Source organism: Bos grunniens, chromosome 3 (assembly GCF_055505025.1).
Source record: "Bos grunniens cultivar Pamir isolate PY7600 chromosome 3, Bosgru_T2T1.0, whole genome shotgun sequence".
In the NCBI taxonomy this organism is placed as follows: domain Eukaryota; kingdom Metazoa; phylum Chordata; class Mammalia; order Artiodactyla; family Bovidae; genus Bos; species Bos grunniens.
In genome coordinates, this window is record NC_141167.1 from 13,318,075 (window position 1) to 13,334,625 (window position 16,551).

At 44.1% G+C, this 16,551-nt stretch overlaps 1 protein-coding gene across 2 annotated transcripts in view; it reads right to left on the reverse strand.

Annotated features, from left to right (window-relative positions):
* The window catches only part of MTF1 (metal regulatory transcription factor 1), a 39,676-nt gene that overhangs the window by 10,274 nt on the left and 12,851 nt on the right, over positions 1-16,551 (reverse strand). For both annotated transcript variants that reach the window (XM_086394250.1, XM_086394249.1), the window contains exons 3-7: positions 11,702-11,940; positions 10,735-10,866; positions 8,078-8,151; positions 7,485-7,621; positions 4,398-4,475 (exon numbers count right to left, since the gene is read on the reverse strand). In XM_086394250.1, coding sequence (XP_086250376.1) covers positions 4,398-4,475; positions 7,485-7,621; positions 8,078-8,151; positions 10,735-10,866; positions 11,702-11,940 — 660 coding nt within the window. The remainder of the gene's footprint in view (positions 1-4,397; positions 4,476-7,484; positions 7,622-8,077; positions 8,152-10,734; positions 10,867-11,701; positions 11,941-16,551) is intronic.

A 16,551-nucleotide genomic window follows, 5' to 3' on the forward strand; every position in this document is an offset into this window, starting at 1 on the left:
CAATGCCAAAGAATGCTCAAACTACCGCACAATTGCACTCATCTCACATGCTAGTAAAGTAATGCTCAAAATTCTCCAAGCCAGGCTTCAGCAATACATGAACCATGAACTTCCAGGTATTCAAGCTGGTTTTAGAAAAGGCAGAGGAACCAGAGATCAAATTGCCAACATCTGCTGGATCATCAAAAAAGCAAGACAGTTATAGAAAAACATCTATCTCTCCTTTATTGACTATGCCAAAGCCTTTGACTGTGTGGATCACAATAAACTGTGGAAAATTCCTCAAGAGATGGGAATCCCAGACCACCTGACCTGCCTCTTGAGAAACCTGTATGTAGGTCAGGAAGCAACAGTTAGAACTGAACATGGAACCACAGACTGGTTCCAAGTAGGAAAAGGAGTACATTAAGGCGGTATATTGTCACCCTGCTTATTTAACTTCTATGCAGAGTACATCATGAGAAATGCTGGGCTGGAGGAAGCACAAGCTGGAATCAAGATTGCCGGAAGAAATATCAATAACCTCAGATATGCAGATGACACAACTCTTATGGCAGAAAGTAAAGAAGAACTAAAGAGGCTCTTGATGAAAGTGAAAGAGGAGAGTGAAAAAGTTGGCTTAAAGCTCAACATTCAGAAAACTAAGATCATGGCATCTGGTCCCATTACTTCATGGCAGATAGATGGGGAAACAGTGGAAATAGTGGCTCTAAAATTTATTTTGGGCTCCAAAATCACTGCAGATGGTGATTGCAGCCATGAAATTAAAAGACACTTACTCCTTAGAAGGAAAGTTTTGACCAACCTAGCATATTAAAAAGCAGAGACATTACTTTGTCAACAAAGGTCCGTCTAGTCAAGGCTATGGTTTTTCCAGTGGTCATGTATGGATGTGAGAGTTGGACTGTGAAGAAAGCTGAGTGCTGAAGAATTGATGCTTTTGAACTGTGGTGTTGGAGAAGACTCGAGAGTCCCTTGGACCGCAAGGAGGTCCAACCAGTCCATACTAAAGGAGATCAGTCCTGGGTGTTCATTGGAAGGACTGATGCTGAAGCTGAAACTCCAATACTTTGGCCACCTGATGAGAAGAGCTGACTCATTGGAAAAGACCCTGATGCTGGGAAAGATTGAGGGCAGGAGGAGAAGGGGACAACAGAGGATGAGATGGTTGGATGGCATCACCGACACAATGGACATGGGTTTGGGTGAACTCCAGGAGTTGGTGATGGACAGGGAGGCCTGGCGTGCTGTGGTTCATGGGGTCGCAAAAAGTCGGACACAACTGAGTGACTGAACTGAAACTGAGTAACTGTTCAACAATGAGAACAAATAATCTATATATTATTTTATGCAATAACATGGGTTAATTCCTCAAACAAAATGTTGCAAGAAAGAAGCCAGGACTAACGAGTATAGGCCACATTCAAATTATAGAAAACATAAAAACAGGCAAAATTCATCTTAGGTTGTGAGAAGCCAGGATAGTGGTTATCCTTAGGAAGAGGTAACGGCTGTTAAGGGACCTGATGGGGGTTTCTAGGGTATTGGGAATGTTGTACTTGTTGATTTGCATGCTGGTTATGACACAGGAAGGGGCAGGGCACAACCTTTAAAAGAATGGCATGGCCTGTTGTTGTTTAGTCGCTCAGTTGTGTCCGACTCTTTTGCAATCCCGTGGAACTGTAGCCCACCAGGCTCCTCTGTCCATGGGATTTCCCAGGCAAGAATACTGGAGTGGGTTGTCATTTCCTTCTCCAGAGGATCTTCCTGACCCAGGGATGGAACCTGTGTCTCCTGCATTCCCAGGCAGATTCTTCCCTGCTGAGCCACCAGGGAAGCCCAGTGGCATGGCCTGAGGACACAGCATAAAGTGATTACAAATAACTAGGTCCAAAATGGCCATGAGTTGTCTTCCATAAAGGTCAAACAGTGGGCAGTGGCCCAATTCCTGGAAATCCCCACCCTTTCCCCAAGATAGCTGGAATACTCCTCCTACTCATTAGCCTATGTAATTACCACCCCTATAAATTCGGACAGCCCGATACCCTGCTGCCTCTTGGGCCTCTCTTGCCTTCCGAGATGGTCCACACTCTTGAGTACTCCCTCAAGAGTTTGCTCCCTGAAGAGCCCTTCTTTCACTCTACTATGGCTCACTCCTGAATTCCTTCCTGCACAAAGCCAAGGACCTACACTTGGTGGCCGTCCAGGGGACTCAGATGTGACCATCCTCTTGTCCCCACACTTTCCCTCCTGCGACAGTTACAGGAATATGATGAACTGTGATGACTCATCAAGCTGTACATTTATGACAGGTGTACTTTTCTGTATGTATATTATACCTCCATAAACAGGTTGGTTTTTTTTTTAATTAAAAAAGGTAAGTGCCAAAGGGACTGACTCAGCCACTGCCAGGCTTCAGGGCAATAACCCTGGGGGCAGAGCGAGCTGGAACCACCCCCTCAAGTTAGGAGCGAAGAACAGGTTGAGCCTCTGTGGCCTGGAGCAAGAGACATGAGAACACTGAGCTGTTTGGGAACAGGATGGATCCTGAGGCTCAGGGGCCAACAGGCCCAGTGGGCCGTTCCTCAGAGCTTCAGCCCAAATTCACACCCAGGACACACAGAAACATGTAGGCTGCCCAGGAACCTGGAAAATGATGATCTCATAAAAATATATCATTTAATTTTAACTCATTATCATTTCTTTTAAAGCAGGCAAGGCAAAATCCATCCTATTCAAGGAACTTTGGTCTTAGTCTGAAAGACTAAACGCTGGAAGACAAGGACACAACATATAATTTGATCCCAGGGGAGAAAAACAGGGCTCTCTCTTGCTGTTGTAAATTATGGATAGAAAATGCTTTCCTTTTTCACAAGTTCTCAATGTCCCCTCATGTGGTTCCTCACCTAGTGACCTCAGGGCTCCAGAAAGCTCCTCAGTCATGTGTCAAGTCCCAGTCAGGGAGTGGATACCTCAACCATTTCCCATGATCTCTGATATTAAGGAGACATTATGCCCAGAAATCTTACCCCGTGTGGTTTAGAGGGCAATCTTGGCCCAGTACTCTTAGAGCATCAGCTCTGAAATGTGAATATGCCAAACAATCATACAAAGTGCTTTTTTTCGGGGGGGGGGGGGGCGGGCGGGCCTTCAGATTGGTTAATTTCTATTCATCTCTCTTCAGTTCAACTGATTCTTTCTTCTGTTATTTCCAGTCTGCTGTTGAACCCATTTGGTGAATTTTTAAATTCTGATGTATTTTCAGTTCCAGAATTCCCATTTGGCACATTTTTTTATAGTTTCTATTTCTCTGCTAAGAGTTCCTATTTATTAAATCATTACAAGCAATCCTTAATATGCTTGAGCATTTTAAGAGTTACTTATAAATGCCTGTCCACTAGTTCTATCATCTGGCTCATCTTGGGGTCAGTCTCCATAGTCCATAAATGACCTTTTCTCTTGAGTAGAGGTAATGTTCTCCTATGTCTTATGTTTACTAATTTTCGATAACCCTAGACATTGCAAATGATATGCTGCAGAGACTCAGGATTCTGTTACACTTCTTGGAAGAGTATTTGGTTGTTTGCTATAACATTCCAGTGACTTGGCTATGCTCTAACTCCAAGCTCTGTCTTCCCTGCAGTGGATGGCAGCTGTCATCTTCATCCAGCTCTTTAGCCTCAGCTGGACTGCTTGGGGTCTGCCCCACACACCCACAGTTCAGGGGTCACCTAGAGGTTTGGACACAGCTCCAAACAGAACTTGGGACTCGACCTGTGTGTTTTCTCCTTTCCAGGTCATCCCCCGCGACTCTCCAGGTGCTGCAGTAGCCCTGAACTCTGTCCTCCCGGTAGTCACTCCAGTAAGAGCGAGTGTTTACTGAGCCTGAGCCATCTTGTTTGGTGTCAACTGGGCTTGCTCTGAGACGGATAAGCCATAAAGCCTGAAGACCCATCCAGTGCCACTGCTATCTTCCAAGTGGCCCCTTTGTTCAAATGTTGCCTCTGCCTGTTTGGGTTGCTCTCTGGTGCCTTCACATAGTTGTTTTCATATTTTGCCCAGCATATACAGTTGTTTTCTGTGGGAGGGCTGGTCTGATATGCCCGACTGGAGTAGGCACTCAATAAATATTTGCTAAATAAATAAAGAAGTTATTTTCTGGTGCAGGAGGTTATCAAGTGAGTGATCTGGGCCAAAAGGCACTATGCGTTGGAGAGAACAACCTCTCCAATGAGAGCTCTTATCAGGAAACAAAATCAAAACACCCTAAGTGGCTAGTAATTGAACACAACTCAATCTGAAAGACTTCCAAGACTGGCCTCACTCAATTTTCCCACCAAAGGGAGGCTCAATTCTTGCATTTATTTTAATAACATCCATATCACAGGTACACTTACTGTATTGGAATTTTCTTGAAATTCAGAATCTGTGGACAGAAGGCTTAAATTCCTCAGACAAAGTGAGTGATTTGTATCCTGTGAAAGAAAAAAAAATTTAATTGACAAACAATTGGGATTTACCGTATTCTATTATGTAATAAAACACTTGATTACAGCGTCCCTAAGATTCCAAATGTCTAGAGAATAAAAAAACATTCAAAACAAAGGCTACCTGGATTATTTCAATTTTTAAAATCCTGATATTCTTAAGAGGAAATTGTTTATGTTCTTAAACATGGTTAGTAGTTTAAGAATTGTCTCACGACTCAGGCTCCAGAGTAACAAAAGCTATAATAACAGGAAATCAATAATATTTGTGAAATTGGTCTATCACTGACAAAGCAATTTTACGTGACTTCATTTACTATTAACATAATCCTCTGTAGTATTATTTCACACTCCCATTTTAAGTATGAGAAAATCAATGCTAAGATTAGCAGTAAACAGTCCCAAATCACTAATCCACATAACACGGACCCGGTGCTTCTGACTGAAAGTCCACCTTCCATTACTTCAGTGTCCCCAGCATGGGCAGCTCAGGACTGTCACTGAAGAATGCTGCTGAGGGGCTGCTGTTCCTATACACGTGTCTGGGCCGACTCAGAATCCTGGGTTCCTAGAATGCCAGCTGTGGTTCAAATACTTTATGTGGTCGCCTTACTTTACCCCATGTATCGTATGTTCTGATTCGTGCATGTTTTTAACAAATACTCACTGAGCATCTAATACATATTAAGCCCCGTTCCAGGCCCAGGGATACAATAATAAAGTCCCTGATACCAGAGAAAGGGCGCCAGACATAAAACCAAATAAATATACAGTATATAAGAGAGTGAGGGGAGTGGAGAAGGCCAGGGGAGGAGATGCTCTTTTATCAGATTAGGAAGGGACTCAGATAAGGTGGCCTTAGAGCAGATCCTGAAGAAGGCATGGGCCATGCACACATGTGGGGAAAGTGACTCACGCAGAGGGCACAGCACATACAAAGGCCTGGAGGCAAGGCGGGTTTCCCCAGTTCAAGGAACCACAAGGCAGATGGTGCGGCTCAAGTGAAATGAAGTGAAGTAAATGAAGAGAGAAGTGACCAGGCCACAGTGTCTAGGACTTTCTGGACCACTGTAAAGATTCTAATTTTTACCTTAAGTGACATAAGAAGCTACTGAAGGGTTATAAGCAGAGAACAGACATGATTTGCCTCATTGTTTAGGAAGATCAGGGTGGAGTATCAGTGGGGAGAAGGGAGGGGAAAGGTGCTAAGAAAACCACTTAGCAGGTCATTGCAAGAATCCAGGCCAAACAATGACAAGGGCTTCGATGAAGTAATCAGATCAGATTCTAGAAAGATGGAACTGATAGATGCTGGTGGGTGTGTGGAATGAGGGAAAAAAAAGAAGAGTCAAGAATGACTCCAGTATTTTTGGCCTGCGCCACTAGAAAAACAGAGGTGCCATTTACTAAGATGTGGAAGACTGCAGGAGGAACAGGTTGGACGCGTCAGGTCTGGGAAATGTAGGTGACAGCTGGGTGGAGACATCAAGTAGGAGGTTGAATACGTGTCTGAAGTTCAGGAAGAAATCTGGGCTAGAGATATAAATTTAGGACTCAAAGGCAATCCTGATAGCTTTGAAAGCCTAAGACTAGAGCAGATTCACTCCACTGGGGAGCTACCAGTCAGCCAAGAGATGTGAAGTCTGGACCCTGTGCATTGGGGCCTCCAATGCGCAGAAGCTATTGGTGAGAAACTGCGATTGTTACAAAACTGAGAAAACGGATCGTGACTTCATAAATGCAGCTTTGTGGACAAAAACTCTCAAATCTTAGTGTTTTTATCTGGTTTTACAGACAGTGAGACTGAGGCACAAAGAAGCCATTTGCCTAAGGTCATGCGTCTAGTGGTGGAGCTTGGATGTGAATTCAGACTCTTCACAACCAATGCTGTTTTACCTCCTATGATTGGGGTGGGGTGGGGGGCAGTCAAGACCAGGCTCTGGAATCAGATGGTCTGCCTAAAGGGTGCTAATTACAAGCTTTGGATACTTAGGCAAGTTATTTAATTTCTCCTTACCTCGGGTTTCTCTATCAGTGGTATGGGAATAATAATACTGACCTCTTGTAAGCAGGATAATTCACTGAAGAAAACTTAGCACGGTACTTGGCATACAGTAAACATTCAGTAAATATTAGTTATTATTACCAATAAAACACAGGAGGAAGAGTCCTTTTAAAGGGATCCTTTTCTGTTTAAAAATCAGAAACCAAAGAATCATGCTGTCTCTTCCCAAATCAAAACCATATTACATACTTTAAGAATCTTATTGTTCTAAAGGGGGTCAGTGAGCTTCCACTTAATTTATAAAATAGTAAAATAATAACAGTTCTCACTTTTTGGGTGCAAAAGACATAAGGTAAGTGCCCAATACCATATCAGAAGTAGCAACAGTAAATTTATCCCAGGATCTCTCTGGAAAGAAGCCACAGAGGAGAGGGCTTGGTAAGGAAAACAGACAAAACCACCTAAACCTCTTCAGAGGCTTGTCTATGGTTCAGTGCCTTAAAGGCAGTGGCTATCAAACCATCATGTCTGCAGACAATTCTAAAGGGCAGGGGACCACCGCCCCCGCCGCCCCCAGACTCCACCTGGTTCTCCAGTGATGGATTAATGGAAGGGTGAAGCAAATCATTAAATCGTGTCCCAAACTCAAGTTCAAATGTACCATTTTATACGACAAGAATGGGAAAATAACACCCTTTGAGAGCACCCGGCCAACCCTTTGGCAGCCATTCTGAGACCTCTGGTTCCAAGACACCTCTTCCACCAGACGTGACGGAGGGGAGGCGGAGCCGAATCAGGGGCTGACGCACAGGGAGCCTGGTGAAATTTCTGGCTTCTGCCACCCCCTCACAAAGACGTAGATCTTGACACTGATTCTTCTCTCTCGCTAACAGATTTAGAGAGAAGGCATTTTAACCTTTTATTTTGGGACACAAACAACTGTCGCTGTTCTATGGTGCCCAGATCAAAACGAGAGACAAAACACTCCACACCTCTGATCCATTGTGATTTAGAAGTGCACTGTATGAGTTTCCTTTGTTATCGTGACCTTTCATGTGACTTTTGAGACTGTATTGAGTGCTGAATGTTTTCTCACAGCCATTACTGGGGCAGAAAAAGGGTCTTTCACCTGCAAGAACGAAAAGAGGTGTTAATTTCACCATAAAATCATTTCACTGGATTGAGACATCTACTTTCCCCTAACATAGGGAAGTAAATATGCTCATGAGGGTTCAAGTAATACACTGGATCAATTACCCACAAGTTAATCATCCCAGTCCTAAAATTTAATGGAGAACAAAGCACTGAGAATGGCCTGCTCCTAGGAAGTTAAAAGAGAAGCTAGTTTCTTTTTCCCCCCTCAGATTCTTTACTGAGTATCTCTGAATTGGTTTTATTTCTTAAGGTTAAGCTCCTGAGTCCAGTCTTTAGATCCTTTTTAACATCTGAGAGGAACTCAAACATTATAGGTGAAGGCCAACTGATTAGACTTGCTCTCTCCACAAAGCTGTACCAGTCTCGATGGAAACACACGTAATTTACTGGCTCAACGAAGGTTAAAAGATAAAAATTAGCCTAAACTCACCAGTATGTGTACGGACGTGAGTTTTAAGGTGGTGGCTTGCTGCAAATGCTTTTCCACAGCCATCATGATCACACCTAAGGAAGTTGTTTAAGCAGAAAGGATAGCAGTCATTAGCTAATCGACCTTCATCTTTAATATCTCTTGTAAATACAAACTTAAATTAAAACTGCTCAGAACACTATGATCAGATCGACAAAACAGGTTTTACAGGTAGGAATGATGACAGGTCCCTGGAAAAGTAAGGTGACAAATCTGGAATCAGAGGGAGAGGCTGGCCCAGGAAACGTGTTTCTTGTCCTACAGGTAAGGCACATGCTGAGAGCCCTAACAATAAAAGCCTTTTGATGAATGACACAATGGAATTCTATTGACAATGAGAATGCATATGGAAAATCTACTGTGGCAAATGAAACATAAGGAATATCAGTGATGGGTACAGAGGCTTTCACATAGGCACAGGGCCCGAAATACAAAGAGCAAAATCAGTTAGAATACACTGGCTACAATGTGATTATCGGTCATCTTCAGAGAACTTTTCTCTTTTACTTTCTTGATAACTAAAACTAGAGGTAATACTTCCCTCCTTAGGACTCCAAGGGCATTTATCTACATGCTACTTTTATGGCACCTGTCATTCCCAATCTTATTTTATCTCTGTGTGCATACATTTGTTATCTCTTCTCCTAGACTGCAATTCCTTTGAGGGCAGGGTCCATGTAGTTCTTCACATCTGCTGTAGTTCTTGCACATAGCAGGCATTTGGTCACTATTTACATGAATGAATGCATATACTTATAAGCCAAAATATTTTATTTCTTTAAATAGAAAGCTTCTCTAAAGCATTTTACTTTTTAAGTACATAAAATCATTGCATCTAAAGCCCCATCTAACATTCAAGAAAAATTAGCAGTTTTAATCATGACAAAAACACGTGTAATTGAAGAGAAATCAGAATCCCCTTGATAGCCCTATGGGGAAAAAAGCAACCCAAGCTTCATAGCAGCTGGGGAGTAACCAACTAGGATCCAAACATTCTTGCCTTTAGAGGGGCCATGACTCAGAAATGTATCTGTAATTCTTAAAAAACACACTTCCATTTAATTGGTGTTTAAGAGTTGACTGTCCCTGAAGAGGTTCCGATTTTTAGGTGTCCTAACAAGATGAGTGATTTGAGAATAGAAAGGCAGCATATTTAATGCCATGAATGTAACAGCAATCCCTCCTGCCTAAATTCAGAAACATGTTTATAGGCAGTTTTCAGTAATATATAGACATGTTATATTTAGGACGAATCCTTACAAACTGGTTACCTCATTAAAAACATCATATAATCACTCCAAAGTTGTTTTTCAATCCCTGCTGAATGCCCAGAATCACACTATATGCTGTGAGCACAGGAGAAATTAGATGATACAACTCCTTCCTTCAAGCTTATATTTATACATGTATCAATTAAATATATAAGTGTGTTCACATATATATATATATATAAACGGAAATCTATAGATAAAAATGGATGCTCCTAGCACTGTTTACAATAGCTAGGACATGGAAGCAACCTAGATGTCCATCAGCAGACAAATGGATAAGAAAGCTGTGGTACATATACACATGGAATATTACTCAGCTATTAAAAAGAATGCATTTGAATCAGTTCTAATGAGGTGGATGAAACTGGAGCCTATTATACAGAGTGAAGTAAGTCAGAAAGAAAAACATCAATACAGTATATTAACGCATATACATGGAATTTAGAAAGATGGTAATGATGACCCTATATGAGAGACAGCAAAAGAGACACAGATGTAAAGAACAGACTTTTGGACTCTGTGGGAGAAGGCGAGGGTGGGATGATTTGAGAGAATAGCACTGAAACATGTATATTATCATATGTGAAACAGATCGCCAGTCCAGGTTCGATGCATGAGACAGGCGCTCAGGGCTGGTGCACTGGGATGACCCTGAGGGATGGGATGGGGAGGGAGGTGGGAGGGGGGTTCAGGACGGGGAACACATGTACACCCATGGCTGATTCATGTCAATGTATAGCAAACACCACTACAATACTGTAAAGTAATTAGCCTTCAATTAACATAAATTAATTACTTTTTTAAAAAAAGATGCTCCTATAATGTTTGTATGTACACATGACATATTACAAAGCAATAACCAAACAAGTGATTAAAAAAAAAAAAACAACAATTCTTGCACCACTAGCTTAAGTGTCTTTGCCCCTGATCCCTTCCTTCCCTCCTCACCTCTTCCTAGGAAGGTATCCTTGCCCCTGTGCTCAGAATCTCATTCTCATACTGTCTGGTTACCTGCTCTTTTCCACCAGAGCAGACTAAGGTTCTCAGGAGGACAGCCTACATGTTAGCATTTCTCTAGTCCTGATGAGGGAGTTTCAGTAGGCGCTTCGTAGAAGTACAGGGAAAGAATAAGGCAGAGAAGCCACCATCCACAGAGCAGGTAGAGACGCTCTTGGACCCCATCACCCCTCCCTCAGTCTGCAGTAGTTTATAGCTATCCTGGGGAGAGCAAACACTGCCCAGAGAACTAGCAAAGGGAATTTCCTTCCCATTCTGAAAAATACTAGAGTACATCAAGACACCCCCCTGAAACCTGGTCAGTGATAAACAGAAAACAGCAAGACCCACCGAAATGGCTTTTCTCCTGTATGGGTTCGAATGTGCTTCCTCAGATCACTGAGTGTGGTGAAGTACTTGCTGCAGCCTTCAGATTCACAGTTAAACGTCTTCCCTGTGTGAAGCCTCTGATGTGCTTTCAGCCTGCAAGATACCCCAGAGAAATCCCCTTTGTCATAATGCACACCAGAGCTTTCCCACGTCAGCTTAATGTGCATCAAGGTCAAGCACATAAGAATTCTAGTCATAATACACTAATATCAACATTTCGTGCTCAGAGAGAAATTCAAACAATTATACAGCAGAGTGGTGTGAGTGTGACCCTGAAGCCAGGCTGCCTGGGACTCAAATTCTGGTCTCCTCTACCAGAAGGGGATCTTGACCCAGTTACAAAACCTCTCTGCTTCCGTTGCCTTTGCGGCACACAGGACACTGCCTACCACGCAGTGAGTGCTTTTTAGGTGCACGTGCTCAGCTGTGTCCAACTCTTTGTGATCGTATGGACTGGAGCCCGCCAGTGTTAGCTATTATATTTGCTATGTGATAGCCAATGCTGAGGAGTAATATAAGTCTCCTGATATAAACGGTAGAAAAGAGAAAGGGCTAATGAGCCGACCACTCCCCACTTCTTGAGGGTAGAAAAAAGTTAAATCTTCAAGTTGAGGCTGGGAAGGAAATTAAAGAATCCTTAATACCAAGCTCCTGAGCCGACAGGAGATATTATTCCATACCAACTACTAAATCCTCAGGCTGGGATGTCATTCCGGGAGATACAAATCCAGACACAAAGCTTCTCTGACTGTAACCGATCCAGGATGTGTCCATGTTTAAGTAACAGCTCCTCTGAGGAACTGTCAGCAGCTGAGCGCGGCTGCCCTCTTTAAAGCCCTGCATGGGAACGTGTGCACGCAGGGGGAGCGCCGCGGTCACGGCAGAGCCGGGCTCGGGGGCTGGCGGTGCTGGGCGTGGGGGTGCTGACCTGTACAGCGTGTTGAACGCCTTCTCACAGCCCTGCACGTCGCACTCAAATGGCTTCTCCTTCGTGTGCACCCGCACGTGGATCCTGAGGCTGTAGGAGGTGAGGAAGGCCTTGCCGCAGCCCTCCTGGTTACAGACGAAGGTGTACTCCCCTCGGTGGGTCTTCTGGTGGGTGCGCAGGTTGCCTGCTGTGCTGTAGGTGCGGGGACAGCCCTCAAAGGTGCACTGGTACCGCTTTACCTGGCAGACGGAGGACACCTCGTCAGTGGCACAACAGAGCTGCCCAGGGCCGAACTTCCCCGAGAGCTTGGCTCTCGGGAGAGGCAGGTGAGATACACAGGCTTCTGTCGTCGACACAGAAAGCACCCTCTAACACAAGTGGGGAAATCATCCTGCTGAGCAAATTACACCGGGGCAACAAATGATGAGAGCAATGGGCAAGAGACAAGGCAGAGGCAGTTAAATACTCTAAACGAATATAAGACCGGTGTCCACTCAACACCCACCCGCTAAAGGTGGGCACATACTACTACACTCATCCACACTCACATATAATTTGACTTTAAGGTTTGACTCAACATCCTGTCCTCTGGGCCTGTAACCTGATGAGAACCAACCAATATAAAACTGAGTTTAAAACATTCTGAAATTTATATACTCAGTCATAGGTGTACTAGTTCAGTTATATACCAGCATAGTCTCTTCTATAACTTCAGATCTACAAAATGAAAAACGCGTATCACGAATCTCTGGGAATATCTGGCAGTATGGCGCTTCTCAAACTGCTCCTCTTGGTCCCCTTCCCTCACCACCCTTCCCGGAAAGCGTGCTCTCCACAGGAGCCTCCACTTCCCACAATGCCCATGGAACCACTCGGCAAGCTGCCTTCACCAGACGAAACCATGCTCTTGAGCTTGCTGGTGCTCAAGCTCTTTCCTCCGTCCCAATTTTCCTTTAGTATTGGAAAAAAATTTCTCATCGACGCCCACTCCTTCTGAAAACGTGTCCTACACCACAAAGCAATTCCATGGGGCTCTTTATCTTCTTCCCTGAGTCACTCACTCCTTTTCTTTAACTTCTACATATAGGTTCAGCCCAAAGCTTCTCTCTCATCTTCCAAACCTTCCCCATCTCTCTCCTGGGAAAGGGGAAGCAACACAGCCTTGGCTGGAGAAACATGAATACTGGCGCTTGGGTTCAGGACTTTGCGCAGGTCTTTCCATGTCTCTGAACTAAAGGTTCTTTATTTCTACACGGCAGAACTGAACGTCCTGCTGTCTCACGGCGCTTGTGAGCAGAACAAAGTGAGATAAAGCATCTGCGAAAAGACTGTCAATGTCCTGATGCTATTCATATCAAAGCGCTAGTTCTGCCTATTCTTCAGCTTTAGCAAACACCTTCCTCCTTCAGTCCTCATCGTTCTCCAAGCTTTAGTCTACTGCTCTCGCCACACTACTGGTATTCATTCAACAGTTAATGAACTCCTATATCCCAGGCAACAAGCTAGATACCACAGATAAAAAGGTGAACAAGACAAAAAGCTTTCCTTTTAAGGAGCATCATTTTAAGGAGGCCCATGTGCACAAATGATTATAGACTGTGCTGAGTTGGACGATGTACACACCCACGGTGCTTGGGAAGCGTAAAAAAGGGAAACCTAATCCTTCTCAGAAAGACTGGACTCAGTGAAGGCTTGGAAAGTGAGGCATTCTGTCTGAACTGAGGATGTGTTTTGGTTTGCCTGTTGGTCTATTTTTTAGGGATTAACTGAAAAAGTGTTCCTTAGACAAAGTGGAAGAGATGGGCATTCCAGAATGAGGTAACACCTTGAGAACTACATGCAGAGATGAATGAGAACACTGGTCCAAGAGACCACAAACACACCTCGGTAGGTAAGAGACTGGAAAAAGAATCTAGAAAAATGAGTGAAGCCTCCTCAGGTAAGCTGTGAAGTAGAGGAACAGGACAACAGGGAGCCAAGATATCTTGGTTTTAACCAAGATAGCAACACAACCAGATGGGGGGTTTGCAAGAGATCATTCTGGAAGCCTACGGAAGATAAACTGGAAGGGTAAGCGAACAGAAGAAGGGGTAGCAGAGGTGAAGAGAGGGGGGACAACTGTCCAAGACAGAGGTGAGAAGAATCCAAACTAGGGAAGTGATGGGACTTCCCTGGCAGTCCAGGGGTTAAGACTCTGTGCTCCCAATTATAGGGGGCATGGGTTCAATCCCTGGTCAGGGAACTAAGATCCCGCATGCCCACACGGCATAAATAAATAAAGTGGCAGTGGACATTATGAAAGATGAATTCCAGAGAAAATAAAAGGGGGGAAATGGGTGGCTCTAGTGACAACTGTGTGCTGAGGCGTGGTAGCAATGGGGAAAGGCAAAGTCAAGATCAACTCCCAAGATTAGGGCCTGGATGACAAAACAGATGGTCACATACCAATTTTGGACTGGACAGAGGGTGGGGAGAAGTGATAAGTTGGGTTTGAGGTACTGCCAGGTACCTCAATGTCTAGTAGGAATGTCTAGTAGGCACACATAATAGGCTGGAAGCTACAAAATCAAGTCTAGCGCAGGAGTTTCTGGTACACAGATAATAGTTGCCTTTACCATATAATAAAGCAGGCTAGTTCAAGGCCCAACTCTGCTACTTATTGTGTAACTTTGGGAAAATTACTTAAGCCAAGTCTCCAGCCCCTATTTACAACATGAAGGAAAGAAAATCAATCTTTTTGGGGTTGTTATAAGGATTAGGGATAATTCATGTAAAGTATTTCAACATAGGGACTGGCATACAGTAGATGCTCAATAAAATCTTGGCCACGAGGCCAAAGGACGGGCTCCTGAACGTCAGCAATGTTTAGGGAACTGGTAAAAAGAAGCGACGCCATTGATGGGTGAATGGGTAACATGACTGGGGAACTGGGAAGAGAATGCAAAGGAGATGGACGTCACAAAAGCCAAAAGATAAAAGGTCTTAAGGAAAAGAGAATGGTCAGGATGTTTTCAGAGAAAACAAGGAATATAGGAAGGACTAGGGAAAGTGTAGGCTCCAGCAGCTAGGAATTCACCAAGGACTCAGCAAGACTAGTTTTAATGGACTGACAAAGCCAGAAGCCTGGCTTAAGGTGAATCATGAAAGGCAGGGATAGAGGCTGGAGGTGCAGAGTGGCAGCACCACAATGGACCTCTGACTTGATGAAGTCTGTTTGAAGGAAGATAGGTTTTGAGCATATTTGGAAGGAAAATGGTCCTGGAAGAAAGAAGCTGAGGATCTGGGAGGAACATAAAGATGACAAGGATATTTAAAAGCCCGGGTGGAGGGAAAGGCCTGAGGTAGGGAGGAGGACATCCAGTTTCAGAGAAGGAGGATCTGATGTTAGGATGCGGCGACTCAAGGGCCTTTTGGGCCACGTGGTCTCTCTTACAGCTACTCAACTCCACTGCTGTATGTAGGTGGAAATAACAGTCTGTTGTTGTTTAGACACTAAGTTGTGTCTGACTCTTTTGCAACCCCATGGACTGTGGCCTGCCAGGCTCCTCTGTCCATGGGATTCTCCAGGCAAGAATACTGGAGTGGGCTGTCATTTCCTTTCCCAGGGCATCTTCCTGACCCAGGGTTTGGGCAGACTCTTTACCACTAAGCCATCTGGGAAGCACCGAAAGTAACCACAGAGTACATAAATGGACAAGCAAGGCTGGGCTCCAAATAAACTGTATTTATGGACAAGGAGATCTGAATTTCATCATTTTCATATATCATGAAATAATGTTCTTTGGATTAAAAATAATTTTTAAATGTGAAAACCATTCTACACAAACAGGCATCTGTTTGCCAAACCCTGAAAACCTGTGGGGGTGGGGAGGGAGGGGCCCCGAGTCCTCCCATCTCCCTTGGGCTCCAGGTCCTTCTCTCAAAAGCCCAATCCCTAGTAGGATTTTGCACAGGATTTTTGTTCCCCAGACAAGGGTTCTCCTGCTCATACACCCCTTTCCCTTCCCTAGGCCACACCAGAGGTGCTCCATAAATACCGGCTGAATTGAACTATTGATCAGGCATTCTCATGTCTCAGGGTCTAGTTTTGAAGCTAATCACCACCAGATTTATTCTAAAACAGTGCACACACATGCCATTTCCCTGCTCAAATGGTAAAGTCCCAATTCCCTAGCCTTGTATTCAAACTCCTTCAAGGTCCTCTTCAGGCCAGCAGCGGAGAACTGTTAAGGCCCACAGGGACAGTACCCTCTTCCCTAACTGCAACACTAGAGTCCCACTAGAAAGGAAATGTCCAGTTCCTTTCTTCTCTGCTTTTCCCAATCTCTTCCACTCAAGCTTCACCACCACCAGGCCCTCCACTACCATTCCATACCTACGTGACAGTGCCCTTCTCTGAATTCCAACAATATTTAACTATACCACTCACTTGACACTTAGCTTACACAGTTAACTATCCTCTCATGCACATGTCCTGATTTCTCAAGACGGAAAACCTCTTTGGCACTTCGAGATAGAGATTTCAAAATGATCACTGACCAGGGAGGAGAACCACGACTGTGAATGCTCTAATTAAGGAGTCTGTAAGTCTCAGTCATAGAGCTTATGACAGTGGTGAATGACAAGAGCAGAATTTCCTTCTTAAGATGCTATAGCGGTTGATAACTTCCTAAGTAACAAGTGAAATTAATTACTCATTCCCGTCTCTCTGCCCTGCCAACCACTGCTCTCATCTAGGTTTTCTTACTTGGCCAATTCAAGCTTCCATTAAGTGTTCCTTCCTCAGGAACCTGTTCCCTGACCCATTCCTACCCCCTCCCCGAATGAGAAGAGGTATCCTTATTATAGGG